General features: G+C 38.9%; 1 protein-coding gene across 1 annotated transcript; it reads left to right on the top strand.

The window, feature by feature from the left end:
- The first annotated feature begins 2498 nt into the window (after positions 1 to 2498).
- fbl (fibrillarin) lies at positions 2499 to 13784 on the top strand. Its single transcript, XM_032558173.1, has 9 exons — positions 2499 to 2653; positions 5804 to 5896; positions 6305 to 6460; positions 6952 to 7046; positions 7125 to 7295; positions 10814 to 10946; positions 11311 to 11423; positions 12878 to 13023; positions 13282 to 13784. The coding sequence occupies exons 1-9, from the start codon at positions 2644 to 2646 to the stop codon at positions 13304 to 13306; spliced, it is 942 nt and encodes a 313-aa protein (XP_032414064.1). The 5' UTR covers positions 2499 to 2643; the 3' UTR covers positions 13307 to 13784.
- The last annotated feature ends 1824 nt before the right edge of the window (positions 13785 to 15608 follow it).

Genomic DNA, 15608 nt, shown 5'->3' with positions numbered 1-15608 from the left:
GGTGGCAAGCAATGTGTAGATGTGCATTACCGCCATCTACTGGAATGGAGTGTGGATCTTAATGCTAAATATATATTACACAAATTTTTAAAAATTCTCTATATCCTCTTTATCAAAAGATTCAGAAGTGGAACGTTTGTCCGAAATATCTTATTTAACTATTGTCTTGTAGTCTATGTACTAATTCCTTTCTCTCAACAGAATATTTGTAACAAACAATAAAACCTGTTTCACCGTCTCTTCTTGAAAACAAAAATCACATTTCCTGTTGGATGTTTTCCCATTTTAAATAAAGTACTATTTAACCCTGTATGATCAAAATGTAATCTGCATATAACTGTTTCCTCCTTTCTATTTCTCCTCATTATAACAACTTTCCTTTGAATGCCACCTTCCAGTTCTTTTTCCCAGTGTTTCTGCCATTTCTCCTTAACCTTTTGTTTAATAATCTATTTGCTTTCTACTTTATGGTACCAATAATATAACTACTTTTTGTTGCTTGGTTTGCATATTTAACTGCCAACTCATTACCTTTAATTCCTATATGTAATGGTACCCATGTAAAAATAACTAATAAACCCATTGTCTGAATTCTATAAATTAATAATTTAATCTCTAACAAAAGGGTCTGGTCAATTATGTGAATGGTTATTTTTTCAATGAATAGAATAACAAACTTGAATCTGAACAAATTACACTTCCTAAATATCTCAACTTCCTCAGTCCATGGTAGAGATAAAATGATTCCCAGCATCTCTCCTGCATAAACTGAGACTCCAACAGGTATTATTTTACCTGTTTAAAATGTAATTCTGGAATTCAATTTCTGGAATGAATGACATCCTCTATTTGAGTTTTTTTAAGCCTCTGTATAAACATGGACGCATCCATAATAGGTATTATTTAAGTATGGATTGTACTGAATATGGATTTGAAAGGTTTTCTTTTCTCTGATCTCCAACAAAGTAAAATCAACAACACTAGCAGAAAATAGAGACAGATGGACTGGTGATAAAGGAACTGATATTTATGTCAGATAAATCAAAGTTTTTTATAAAGTTTTCTACAGTCCAGACAAAAGAATTTAATTTCTTCTTTTCCTTTTCCAAACTTCCAAACTTGGTTTTAAAATCTCCTGACATGGATGATTTCCATTGTGACCCTTTAAATGACACCAGTAAGATGAAATTAACTGTAGTCTTCTGAACTGAAGTGGCATCTCTCCCATTTCTACTGGTAAAGCTGACGTTGGAGTTGTTCTGACAGCTCCTGTACATAACCTCAAGGCTTGATACTGAATATTATTCTCATTTTTTGAGTGATGTTGCTGTTGCTGATCTGTGAGGGATCTACCCCCTCACTAACAGGTGCTGTATTCTGTGCTTTCTATATTCTAACTAATTTAACTTATAAATGTATTTTTTGTTGTTTGGGGGAAGTTTTAATCCTGATTTATTCAAGAAATAAATAAATTAAGAAAACCCCATTCCACTCTTCAAATTTTCAAACATATCATTAATCATAATAGAAAAGAACAAAGGACTCACTATACTTCTCTGAGGCATACAATTTTCAACCAAAAATGTATCTAAAAAAATATTGTCCTATTCTTACTGGCATTGATTGATCTTGTAAAAAAATATTTCATTTAAATAAAACATTGATCCACTAATTCCTATCTTTTTAAATTTGGTTATAAAACCTTCCTTCCACATCATATCATAAGCCTTCTCTATATCAAAAAGACAGCCACCAAAGTCTCCTTATTAAATTGTAATTTTCTGATTTCATGTTCTAAACACAGAATAGAATCCACAGTGCTTCTATCTTTTCTAAATCTATTTTGAATTTGATAAATATCCCCTCCTCTCAACAAAGTAGAGATAAATCTTTTATTTATCATTCTCTCCATTATTTTACATATATGTGCATGTGAAGATAAAGCAATATGTCTGTAACCTGCTGGATTTGACCGCTCTTTACCTTGTTTTAGGAGTGGAACTGTGAATGCCAAAATACAACAACTTCCCAGATCTTATTATACCATTCCAGAAAAAAACTTTTTAGATGAATTACTAAACTTATTAATCATGTTATAATAAATATTATATTTTCTTGGGGAGTTTTTATTATTCCTAAGAGCATTATTTAGTTCAAATAAAGAAAAGAGACCATTTTATAAGTGATGTGACCCTATGACAACCTGGAATCTACCTGGCAGGAAAGCGGACAAGCTTCTGGAAAAGGGAAAGGGAAATGAATCCTAAATCAGGGAAACGTGGACGATTTTCCAATTTTACTTTCGGTAAACTAGCCATGAAGACAATTGAAGTACTTCCAGATGCAACTAAATAAGCTGGCAGGGATGTAGGTTCCTTGACAGGCTGCGGAGAAGGTAAATCTGTTTGTCTACATTCCTATCCTCCAGCCCAGGAGATGGCAGTAATACACTTACATTCTACTTGGTAACTGATGAAAACAGAAAAAAAAGAAAGGAGAACGAAGAAGAAGGAGCCTCTCTGCGCATGTGCGGTTCCTCCACACGTGTTCACTGTGTGTGGTGAAACGCAGATTTGGAGTCGCCGTAGGAGAAGCGCCGCACAAGTTTTCTGGTTGTTATTTCATCGCTAATCTTCAACTAACATGAGACCAGGTACAGTAACATCACGAGTGACGGGGTTTAGGTCCCGTTTAATAGTGTCTGTAATGTCATGTTCTGGGTTCAGAGGTTCAGAAAAGAAATTGGCCTTCATCTCCGTCGCAGTCTTTTTTAAAAATAGTGGGAATCACTCCAGGTGAAAATAAAGTGCTACCAGCTATAGAGTCGCGTAATTAGATACATAATGTATACGTAATGACTGCATAAAGTTGTTTTCATTAGTAAAGTTTCAATGGTAAGTTACAGCGCTTAGTTCGAGCTGGAACCTCGTCGTCTTACTAAGCACGTGCTGTAGACCCACCGAGGCGCGAGAAGCAGGAAAACAGCAGGAAGATCCCGTGAAGAGCCTCGGTGGGTCTACAGCAGACCGCTTGGTTCTGGTGGAGATGGACGAGCATGGAGAGCTGAGAGAAACGGGCTCAAAGTAGGCTAGCATTAACACGTGGCTAGCATTAACCTAGACTGTTTTCTCAACGAAACTGTGTTCAGTGTTGAAGAAATAGCTGAGTTAAGATGTATGACTTTTGATTTAAAGTTTAAGTAAACTAAAATATGTTTAGATTTTGGAACATCAGAATTCTCTACATTGTGGCAAGTGTTTACAAAGGGGAATTTTGTCCCCAATAAAATTGATAAAACAAATTACTTTACAGAAACTTCCACTGCCAGGTTCTTAAATATTAAGTCAAAGCGTTAAGTAACGAAGAAGGGGAGTGTTTGATTAGCAAGCCTAACAACGAGGCATTTTTCTCTCAGCTTGTTACACTTTCTAAAAGACTTTCCTCCCTCCAGCTATTTTTTTGCTGGAAGTAAAAGAAAACCCCAGCTTGTTTAGCCTCTTTCCTGTGATGTACATGTAAGTCAAAGGGTTCATGATAACATCTGTGTCATCGTAGCAGTAAAGGGGTTTTAACATATTTTGTGACAAATACATTGCTAGCTTAAAAATGTCTTGAAATTAAATGGTTCATTACTTTATTCTATTTAAAACCAATACCTTATTTAAAGAAATCCTACAAATAAACCCTTGTTTTCATAATGTTGTAGTTCACACATTTTCCCCTCTCTGCACCACCCAGGTCCGGTTACCGGTTCCAGAACCCAATCAAAATCCCTCAGTGTCATTACTTTGAGAAATAGAGATTTGCTGAAAATGATCAAATGTTACGATTCATACAAATGGAAGAGATAGAGTGACATTCACCGTCCAGTGCTGGGCTCCTCTTAGCTCACCTTAAGGGTTACACCAAGTGAGCACAGATTGTAGCACGAGTTCTGCTTTTATCTTATTTTACACCCTGTCTAAGGGGTGTTGAGCTGCTTTAACAGTTTTTGTTATGTGTAACCTAGAAGATTGCTGCCAGTCCTATATGTTATGGTTATGTAAGCCTGCAGCAGTGTGCATGAGAGCAGATAAGGGACAGAGAAAAGACACAGAATCATTTTATCCATAATAATAAACATCTGTGGGTCACTGCATGTCTGATGTACAGAAAGTTTTTGTTAAAATTAGACTCAAAAGTAATAGAAATGGGGCAAGTTTACGAAAAGTAAAACAAAAATGCAATTTAAATCAATTTTTGTTTTTTAGGATTCATAAGCCCCAAATATGGGACCTGGCATGCTTATATAGAGATGAAAGAATCGAAGTGGCCCAAACAGGCTATTCTGAGAGCATTCTTGAGAACATGCTGGATTTGACTCTGTTGTTTTGCTACCTTGTTTCACCACATGTATGTTGCCCCAGCATCACCACCTCATGCCCATGTATCTAACATGGCCAATCTGTTCATTTCCCTGGTAGTTAAGTTTCTACCTGCACCAGGTTGGAAAGCAAAATTTTAAAATATATTAGGGTCTTCCTAAAATGGCTTGTGATTTTGTATGATAAAACTATCTTATTTAGGTTCTTTGATAGATGTATTTGATATTTTTAAGGTTTAAAGATGAAGATACATCTTTCCCAGAAAAAATAGAACTGTGATGTGAACAGTAAATTAATTAATTAGTAACCCAGGGTTTCTCCCCAGTGTATCATAAGCCTGGCGGAGTCGCCAGGCTTTACTTGCCTGCAGACCCCACCAGGCTAAGTGTTGGTTGTTTTGTTTTTTTTAATTCAAAAAAATGCCTTCTCTGTTGTGCTCAGCATTTCACTGGCAGAACAGAATCATTCCTAAAAGATAGGTTTATAGTTGATGCATTGAACAAGGCATGAAGCTGGCAGCGCACACCAATCTCACTGCAGGCCTCTACGCTGTGGCCGCCTAGTGCGCCATCATAGCTGCATCTTTCAAGTTTACCTCAGTGCCGTTTGCGCCCCACATCTCAATCAAACTGAACGATTTGGAAAGTGTTCTTGCAGGCTTCATTTGTATAGGAATTTATTTTAAGCCCCCAGCGAGGACTGCTTTTTCTTTGGAGAATACTGCATCAAGGTATAAGTCAAGTTTAAAAGTCACAGTTCCTGCTCTGCTTGCGCAAGATCTATGTGAACCGCAGGTATAACCTATAGTCCTGCTTTCAGAGGTTCATGTTGAGCGTGCAGTGAGAATGATTTATGAACAAAGAATTATGTGTGCCATGTGCGTTTACATCTCACACACGCTGGCCCAGTGCGTGGCTCTGTCTGCGCTGATAAAGTTTATGTACTGTTCCTCAGTGGGACGGTGTTTCAGCCCCTGGAGGAAGTATTGCACTCACCTAACGCTGTTTTTTTTTTTTTGGTTTTTTTGCAGTGCCATAATGCTTCAAATTGAGTCGTATCAAATGCTTTGTCTACTTTGTCAGGCAGAGTTGCTGCATCTTTATCTCATTAGCACTTGTCTTGTCTTAAAAATAAAACATTTGGGAAATTTAGACAAAGGTAGAAGACTGAGTCTGTATAGAACCGTGTGAAATGATGGAATGTTTATGGGTGTCGGGATAAACTGGATTCATTCACTGTACATTGACTTGGATCAGTGAATACTTTTGCATATTTTATAATGCATTTTCATAAAGATGTTCAACTATTGATAACAAGTGATGAATCAATGTTCTTATTGGTGAGGAGGATGTTTGTGTGTTAACCTCAGTGTGTGTCCTGCACTTCCTGAAAGGCTTGTTTTGTCCTGGATGTTCTCAGCTGAAATGTATCTGCTAAAGGTTTCAGTCCGCGTGGAGACAGAGGAGGACGAGGCGGAGGTCGTGGAGGGTTCAGAGGTGGCTTCGGTGACCGGGGGGGCCGAGGAGGAAGAGGTGAGAAAGCACACAGTCTATTTTGTTTTGATTTGTAGTTGATTAATGTTAAAAACCAAATGTTAAAATCTCATGAGCAGAGATTGTCTTTCATGGTGAAAGATTTTGTCCAACAGAGCCAATAATGGCTCAAACACATCGAGTGTCTGTTCCCACTTTCCAGCTGACTGCAACATAAACAAGATGCAGCCCCTGCTGGTGTTGAGCACTTTATGCCTTTTGAGTTATTCTTGATTAACACACCTCAGTCACATGATGGGTCCTCTCAATCATATCTGAGTTCTACTAATGATTTCTATGGATCAGGGTTGAAGTTGGAGAACAGGAGGCTGGTGACGGACCTGTCTGGTTTACACCTGGCAGGTCTGAAATTCTTTCTGACGCCAGGCTCTGATGTTTGTCTTTTAGGTGGAGGCTTTAGGTCCCCAGACGGTGGAGGATTTCGAGGCAGAGGTGGCGGGAGAGGCACCCCAAGAGGAAGAGGAGGCAGAGGAGGAAGGGGCGGCGGCAGAGGAGGCTTAGGAGGAGGGAAAAGGGTTCTGATCGAGCCTCACAGACATGAAGGTTATTATCAAATATTAGTCAAGCAGATTTTTAGCTGTAAAAGTCTTTAATATGCTGTTTGACATGCTAAGCATGAAGTCGCATGTTGCTTTGAGTCCCCACATTTTAGTTTTAATCAGGAGTGCACCGATAAATCGGCCCCATTTCCTTGCTTGATGTCCTTGACGTCTGCAGGTGCTCCATTAACACTCTTGTCAACTTAGCAACTTTGTTACTATATTGTGACTTTTCATATTGTCTCTGGCCTATCAACAGTCTTCTTAAAAGACTGTTTAAGTCTTACTGTTGATAGGACTGTTGCTAGGGAACTCCAATCGCTGCAGCCCTGGTTTGAATCAGTTTAGCTTCCATTCTTAAAATTTGATTGAACATGGGAAGTAGAGTAGAAATGAAAACAAAATGTCGTTGCATATTTAGAATGTTTCAGTGTCTGGGTGTGAACTTTCGAATTTAAATATCCATCAGTAAATTGGGGTGTGTGTGTGTGTTAGGAGTGTTTATCTGCAGAGGCAAGGAGGACGCCCTGGTCACCAAGAACATGGTGATGGGAGAATCTGTGTACGGAGAGAAGAGAATGAGTGTGGAGGTAAAGTGTGATTTCAATGGCTGATTTGTTTGCTGATCAGTATTGATTATCCCAATAACTAAGTGTGTTTTTTGTCAGGAAGGAGAGGCCAAGATTGAGTACAGAGCCTGGAATCCTTTCCGCTCAAAGCTGGCAGCAGCTATTCTAGGAGGAATTGACAAGATCCATATCAAACCTGGAGCCAAGGTCATGTACCTGGGGGCCGCCTCTGGGACCACCGTGTCCCACGTCTCAGACATTGTTGGACCGGTGAGTATGGCTCTCCAGTTTTATTTCTCCTTTCAAACATCAACTGAGGGCAGATGATGTGCATCTGTTAGGACCCTTTAATGCTCTTAACATGCTGGGCTTTAACATGCATCACATGGTTTCTGCATCACGTGATTTCTTGTATTTTCATGAGCTGCTTCTCTATTTGTCTGATGAGTTCAACCATAAGCCAGGACACATACAGGACAAGTCTGTCTCTGTCTGAAGACACTTTCTGGACTACACTAAGGCTTCTTGTTTCTGACTTGGGATTTAAGCAGAGTGATGCGGCCTTGGAAACGTTTTAAGTTGACCCTCGGCCTGTCACAATAACAAGTTTTGCTGAGCGATTGTCTCAAAAATTATTGCGATAAACGATAATATTGTTTGAAGACCTTTTTACACTGACTTAATGGAAATTACGTAATAATTCATGTGATTTCCTGCCAAAGACAGATACACTTTATTTTCAAAAGAACACTTAACACTGGAGCTGATAATCAAAACAACCAAAAATAAAAAGGATCTCTATTAATAAAAAATGTACTTGAATAAAACCTAAACAACATAAAGCCAAAGTGGAAATAAATACTGCATTCAACCAAAAGACTGCAGATTATAAAGTCTGAATACTATGTTGCCCTTCAGTAATAATTAGATTTAAATAGAGAAATGGGCACATCGACTACCTGATGCAATAATTCACACTACACGATTTTTTGCTCCTATTTTTCCCCTTACGACAATCTTAGAACGTTGGTCTTTCTAAGATTGTCGCTTACGATTTCATAACCGATCATCCTGTAGTGTGTGGTGTGTTATGGTAGATTGTCGTGGCCAGTCCGACTGGGAGCGTTAACCTGTTGAATGTGACAGGTAGCCAATCAGAAAGCGGGATTCCCTCCGTGCTTTCTGAGGGGAAATTACAGAGGGAATCCCAAACAGCTGACACGGTGCGGACAGCGGAGATGATATGTGGAAATAGGCCTGTCGCAATAAACGATAAATCAATTAATCGTACGATTAATTAAAACTATCAACCTCATTTGCATTATCGTCTCTTCTGGCCTTTTTCTCTTTCTGTTGATGACACTGAATGAAAAAAGGCTCAACTCCACTGACCCCCCCTTCCTCATTTCCTTAGTGTAAAGCCCAGCGCACACGACCCGATCTAAGAGCTGTCGGCCCATTTTCAAAACCTGACAGACCACACATTAGCCGACAGAAATCCTAGCTATAACAGTTCGGTCGGGTTCGGTCCTGCCGTGTGGTGTCCAACAATGGGCACAGAATAATGGCTACAAGTCCAGTGAACTAATTTTAAAACCAGACATTAATCAATGCTTTACTACAGTCTATAATACATAAACACAACAAATGTAATGACATTTAAAAAAAACAAGCACTTTACAGACTTCGACTATATCAAGACTTACTGCAGGTAAAAGACGTCCAAAGCAGAGCGCAAGAACTTTTTTTTTTTTAACAGAATTACACAGGAGGGCAATGGTCTTCCTGGCTAATTAATCTTTAAGTCACCGACCATATTTCTTACTGCTGCCAATGTTGCCAAAACCAGGGTTTCCCCCAGAAAACTTGCTAAGCCCGGTGGTCGGAGCGCCGAGGCGGTCCATCACCAGGCCACTGTGTTTTTGTATTAAAAGATGTTAAGTAGACAGGAAATATAAAAATATTACTGGATAATTATATGTTACGGGAAAACATCGCCAGTGAAACGCTATTTAAACCCACAACTAGTCTAAACAACAAATCAAAAAATACAATTATAATGAATATAAATTATTTGCACTTCTGTCTAATCCAAATGAAGTTAGTGGCTCCATGAGGCCCCCCCAGGCCTTCAGGGGCCCCATAAATGCTAATATTTTAACACAAACCACGGATACATAAATGTAACATTTGCTTATTGAGATTATCAATGCTGCTGAATTTGATTTAATGGATTCAGCATATATAAATTAAAAGATTTTAAATTGTTTAACATTTATATGTAAGATTTTAAGGAACTGGCCAGTTTACTTTGTAAAAGATCAAAGAACAATATTCATTGTTAAATTGTTTTGTTACCACAGCAGCAATCTGATGCTGTGAGTTTAATCTTTGAGTTTGAGCTCTGTTTGTTCACAAGTACAAATTAATAAACTGCAATTATAAGTTATTGCCTTTTAGGTTGGGCAGTTAAAATAGTCTCCCTCCCCGAGATTAAATCTAACCCAGAAGCTGTTAGATGTGTGGATGTTTTTAGCAACAAAAGGGGCCCCTAAGTCAAATTCTGCTCAAGGCCTCATGCAGCCTTGGACTGGCCTTGCATAATGAGTTAAATCCGTTGCCCTGCGCAAAGATGCTCAACAAACGGGAGATTTAATTTATTGCTGCTAATGTGGCTCTATTAGCTCTTCCACTTCGTGTCTGTTGAGTTTTTAATAAGAGTCACAGAAACTGTTCTGGCTGCTGGAGTTTATAGGACGTGACTTTCAGATCTCCGCGTGGCCGCGCATATTAACTCTGTCTGACTTTGTAGACAAAGCATTTGAAATGGAAAAATTATACTAAAAATAATAATAAAATAATATAAAACCAGTGTGATGCGTGACTACGAGGAGAGGCTAGGGGTTACCGCTGGTTCCTTAACCACTAACACTCTGGCTAAAGGGGAACACAGACATAAACTTTACAGCGCAGATGGGCAGCGTGTTGAGATGGAAAAGCCGCACAAAATTCTTTGTTCACAAATATAAATCATTCTCACCGCTCGCTCAACGCGCTCCTCTGAATTCACAACTACAAGTTATTCCTGCAGTTCACACAGAGCTGCGCAGCCAGAGCTAACTCGGTGGGTTTTAAACTCCTACCTTGAGTTCTCTAAAGAAACATAATTCCTCACTGGGGTTGGTAAATATCCATACATGTCAGCCTGTGTCCAGTTTGAGTGAAAGAAGGTGTGTGCGAATCCATGCTGAGGTAAAGTTCATCAAGCAGCGGTAGCGCACAGAGACGCCAGCCGTGTTATTGGTCCGTGCGCTGCCGGCTTTAAATGCATAAACTATAAACCTATAATAAACCTATCTTTTAGGAATAAATCTGCTCCGCAAGTGAAAATGCTCAGAGTAACAGAGACGCTTACAATCTGGCTTTAAAAGAAAAAAAAATTAAACGATTTTATAATTATTATTTTCATAAAAACATAAACAAGCAACGCTTAGCCTGGCGGGGGCTAGTAAAGCATGGCGGGCCACCAGGCTTATAATACACTGGGGGAAACCCTGCAAAAAATGGAACAATATCGACATAATTGAACAGGAGTTTCTGTTCAATTAGGAGGCAGGTCCAGAAACAAAGAATAACACTAAATAACCCCATAAATGAATATGGTTTCTAGCTCTGTACATGATGCTCAACAGAAGGCTTTTACATGTGCATACAGAAAAACAGTTACTGTTTAACAGAAGAGTAAAGTCTTCATTTAAGTAAATATAACACTTTTCTTTTGGTCACAGGAGGGACTGGTCTATGCGGTGGAGTTCTCCCATCGATCGGGTCGTGATCTTCTCAATGTGGCAAAGAAACGCACCAATATCATTCCAATCATTGAAGACGCCAGGCATCCACACAAATACCGCATGTTGGTTGGTAGGTAGTTCTGGAAACACCAGTCCTCTTATTGCCCCACTACGACAGCTGGAGCTGTGGGCCTGAGTTGTATGTCATAAACATGTCTGTCTCACACAGTTCATGCTTCTCCAACCAATTCTGTTGAACAGAACAAAGAAGCTCCTGTATTCCAGCTTGTAACATCTGAACAACTTATTACTAAAATAAGTGTTTACTTGGAAACAAGTTTTTTGATTTCAGTTTTTTGTAACCAAGCAACCTGTTTAGTGGCTTCATAGATGATATCTTGTTGAACACCTGGTTGAATGTTACCTCATTTGTCCAGCCAGCTGGTGAAAGAGCAAATCATGCATCATATATTCAGTGTTGCCTTTTCTTTTAGGCATGGTGGATGTCATTTTTGCCGATGTGGCCCAGCCTGACCAGACGAGGATTGTTGCTTTGAATGCTCACAACTTCCTGAAAAATGGAGGACACTTTGTTATCTCAATTAAGGTTTGTTCATAACTTTATCAAAAGACACAAAATCTTTGAATAAAAGGCTGATTGCTGAGAATAAACCTTGATTTTTGGTACAAATGTCTCCAATGTCAGACTTGCCTGTTGTAATTCCACAGTCAATGCATCAAGAGCAGAGAGTGCTTTGTGATAAGTTGGTGAAATCTGAGATTTGACTCAAATCAGGCGAACACACTGGTAATTAAGAGAAAGAAGCATAACATTGGTGTTTTAATTAAGCAATAAGCAATCGATTGCATGATTAATTAAAATGAGCTTAATAATTTTTATTCTGCTTATTAATATTTTTTGAAGGGCAATTTCTTTACATTGGCGTCATAATTTACTTTATTTAGGTTGTGTGTTCTTTTTATTTACTGATTTTGGTTGTTTATTTTGGATATTTAAAACATCTTCCAGTGCCAAGTGTTATTTACAAAATAAAAGTTTATGAATGTCTCAGTGAGACACTAATAATTGTCATCCAGTAAAATTAGTTATTGTGACAGGTCTAGTTCTAATTGGAGTGTGTTCTGTAGTCAGTGGTTTAAATCCTGAGACCAAACAGGCTGTCTGGGGGTGCAGGTTTTAGGGCGTGTCTCTCTGTCAGTGGGCCAGAGGCAGAGCATGTCCAAAGGACTGCTTGCCACTCCATCACTTTGAGGAATTTAGCTATAAAATGCAAGGAAGTGTGGATGATGGCTTCACTCCACTTTTGGAATGTTTGTTTATACCTGACTCAGAGGGCTTTCTTTGTCTAGTACTCTCAATTGAATTCGAATTGTTCAACAAAGCGATTGTACTAGGTTATTAAATTATCTTTTATTCATTTTACTATTTTAACATTGAATGTGTATAGGTTGTGTGTTTTCATTGACTTTTTATCCTCTGTAGAACATCTTGGAATGGATGTATGTATTTTTTGTGCTGATGAACCAAGAGTTGGTAACAATGGGGTGACTTTTAACTCCAAACATGCAGACATGAGCTGTGAACCTGTCTGTCAGTGAAACCTCTCTCACAGGAGAGCAGAAGACGACTGTGGTTGATTTGTAGACTTTTGATGAGGTACAGAAGATCAGGGGATAGAATCGGCTTCCTGTGCAAGAACTGGCCGATCTCCCAGAGTTAAGGAAATCAGCACAGATAAATCGTTGCATTCTTAATCTCATCATGGAATGAAAACTATTTTGGCAGCACATGGTCATGATGTGAAGAAGGGGTAAATGGCATCTAATAAAGGATGATTTAGATTTGAACTTGAGTGAACTGCAGGACCTTTGTTGTGTAGGAATGAAGATGAATGTACTAAGCATATTTTCACCAGATGGATTAGTCCAACTCTGCTTTTATTCTGCCACTTTAAGATTCCTGTGTTTATAGGTGATGTACTAAGTGAAGTTGATGCATGTGAAATTGTGAAGCTCAAGCCTTTTTATTGTTGTTTTTAGGCCAACTGTATAGACTCCACAGCAGCTCCAGAGGCAGTTTTTGCTTCTGAAGTGAAGAAGATGAGTGCTGAGAACATGAAGCCACAGGAACAGCTGACTCTGGAGCCCTATGAGAGAGACCATGCTGTGGTGGTGGGCATCTACAGGTAACCTCACATCCCTGCTCCTCAGGACCACTGCTCAAGTCAAACCTACAAACAACTGTATGACAAAGATAACTTTACCTGAGATGAAAACATACATAGATCTAAATGTGCAAAACCATTCATGTACAAGCTGTTGAATGTTTAAACGGATTGGTCCGCCTGGTCGGTACTGCTGTAATACTTGTCAGCTTTCTTTTGATTTTCTTGAGTTTGGTAATGTGTTCAAAGCCCATAATGACTCTGTTTTTGTGTTTTCAGACCTCCACCTAAACAGAAGAAATGAGGTGTGGAAAATGAACAGAAGGCTGCCATCACCATCAAGTTGAACCAAATCTCTTTCAAGTTGCTCTCCTTCTCAATCTCTGTCTATCTGACAGAGGTACAGCTCTGAGCCACCTTTAGCTTTCTAACTCCATTTAGTGGGAATACCATTCAGTTCTTCCACAGCTGTTGTTTTATCATATGTAACGCATACATTGTACATAAATTTGTGTAAAATATGATTTGCCCTGTCTCTCTTTCTAAGCCTTTTAAAAACTAATCAAACTTTTAAAAGTTAACTAGATTTTATAAAATACATTGGTAAATAAAAACACATTTAAACCCAAAGTACATGTAATTGAGTTGAAACATAATGACAGACTTGAAAATCCACAAATGGTTTATTTCTGCGTTCTTTTCAGAGTCTAAACGCAGCATTCTCTGAAGTGTCTATGGACCATTCTCTGAGGAAACACAAGATAAAAACTTCTTGGCTGGTCTCCCTTGTTTTGCTTCTGCTGTCGGTGGCGTGGATATCGTCTAGATAAAATGGTGACAGACCAAAAATTCTGGAGGCAGTTTGCACAATTATTGATGGTGTAGGTCAGGGGAGCCGGCATCATGAACGTTTTAGTTCTCTCCCTGGTTTAACGCACCTGGATCCAATGATGGCTCATTAGAAGGCCTAAGAAGAACACCAACATGCTGAAAAGGTTGTTGCTACCAGCAGGGAGAGAACTAAAACATGCAGGATGCTGGCCCTCCAGGACCCACTTTGGGCTCCCCTGGTGCAAGTATATTACCAAACCACATCAATCTGCATGCAGTAAGGGTAGTTTTGTTGTCTGGTTAAATTGAGGGCTTTAGTGGGCATGCTGTAGTTTACTGCCTACTGTTGCAATTTCTACAGGTGTAATAGTAGAAGCACATTATACTAATGTCAAATTAGTCTCTCTCTCTTCTGACAAGATGTGCCAAAGTTGACTGCCAAAGTGGAGATGAGTGTGTAAAGTTATTTCTTTGAGAGAAACCCAAATGCCATTGCTGTCATCGCACTGTTGGCCAGGTTAAGTATAAGGAAATAGATGTCATGTGATCTTTGTTGTGATACCAGCCTTTTGAATTCTGGGATGTTTGGTTTGACAAACAGTTGACCTGTAAACGGGTCTTTTGAAAAAAAAATTGTAGTTTCTCTAGCTCAAGGATGTGTCTTTAGGTAGAATTGCTATATGTAGTGATTCTTTGGCTATTAATTTTTACACCTGATTTTTAAAAAAAATAAAATACTTGGGGTTTAATATTTGACCACACTGTTTAGGCACTAATTGTACATGCTCCAATGCAGGTATTTCAATGTGTCTTTTAAGACGTCTTGTACAGTGATGTCTTTGGCTTCACCACTAATTGTACAATTCAGTCAGGAGTATTTAGATTTGTTCAGATGTCTAATGCGTGTACAAGGGAAACAGACTTCTACCCTGATCATTAAAAAATATCAGTGGATAATGCTAGAGTGAAGAAATAACATTAACATTTATTAGAAAGCAAACATTTAAATACTTTTTGTGTGCTTTTAAAAAAATTTTTTTATTGAATCTGTTATTTCTGTAGCAGACAGACACGCCTGCATTATTCTCAGTTCTGGTATTTGGAGAAGCCGAGACCTTATTCCTTTTGACCTGAAGTTATGCAGCTGCAGCGCAGGACGTCGCAACTTTTCTTTCACATGTTATAGTTCAGGTCTAGCATACCAGTCTTGCTGTCGTTTCCGATTCATGCGGGATGATAATTCAGTGAAAGCATCCCGTTTTTATTTTAAGCTGCTCGTCAAAGCTGCGTTTCTGCTTGATGCCAAATAAAAGTTATTCTTCTGGATCCGCATGCTCACAACATACACTGATATACTTAAGCATTAACCTTTTCTCGTCAATATTGCCACTTTTGTCGCGAGGACTGGTTATTGGGAAGCGCTTGCGTTAGGTTTGTTTTGGCAGCCATTTTGTGGGAAATGCCTCAAGAACGCGCTTAATCGGGAGTGCGCGCTCAATGCAGCCCCTCTCCTTTGACCGATATTTCCATCAGAGGGGCTGGGCAGACCAGGGTTAGCTGTACCTCTGTCCGCTAAACTACAAAGTGCTATTTCATTGCGTTTACAAGACTGATCCTTCGGCTGTGTTGCTGTCAAGCATTATGCCCTGTGCGGACTGTCTCCAAATTCCAATGGCAGTATTTTATTAGACAGCTAACATGCTAGCTACTAGCTAGCTAGCTAATGTTAGCCTTTTTTTTTTTTTTTTTTTTTTTTTTTTTTTTAACCTTTAAAC

The sequence above is a fragment of the Xiphophorus hellerii genome, chromosome 3 (assembly GCF_003331165.1).
Source record: "Xiphophorus hellerii strain 12219 chromosome 3, Xiphophorus_hellerii-4.1, whole genome shotgun sequence".
Lineage (NCBI taxonomy): Eukaryota > Metazoa > Chordata > Actinopteri > Cyprinodontiformes > Poeciliidae > Xiphophorus > Xiphophorus hellerii.
This window is presented reverse-complemented; position numbering and strand designations above follow the sequence as displayed.

What these genes read in the sequence shown, in the direction of transcription:
- fbl (XM_032558173.1), top strand. An exon ending in GGGGGGCCGAGGAGGAAGAG is followed by an intron (nt 5,897 to 6,304) that starts GTGAGAAAGCAC and finishes TTTGTCTTTTAG; the next exon opens with GTGGAGGCTTTAGGTCCCCA. An exon ending in CAAATACCGCATGTTGGTTG is followed by an intron (nt 10,947 to 11,310) that starts GTAGGTAGTTCT and finishes CTTTTCTTTTAG; the next exon opens with GCATGGTGGATGTCATTTTT.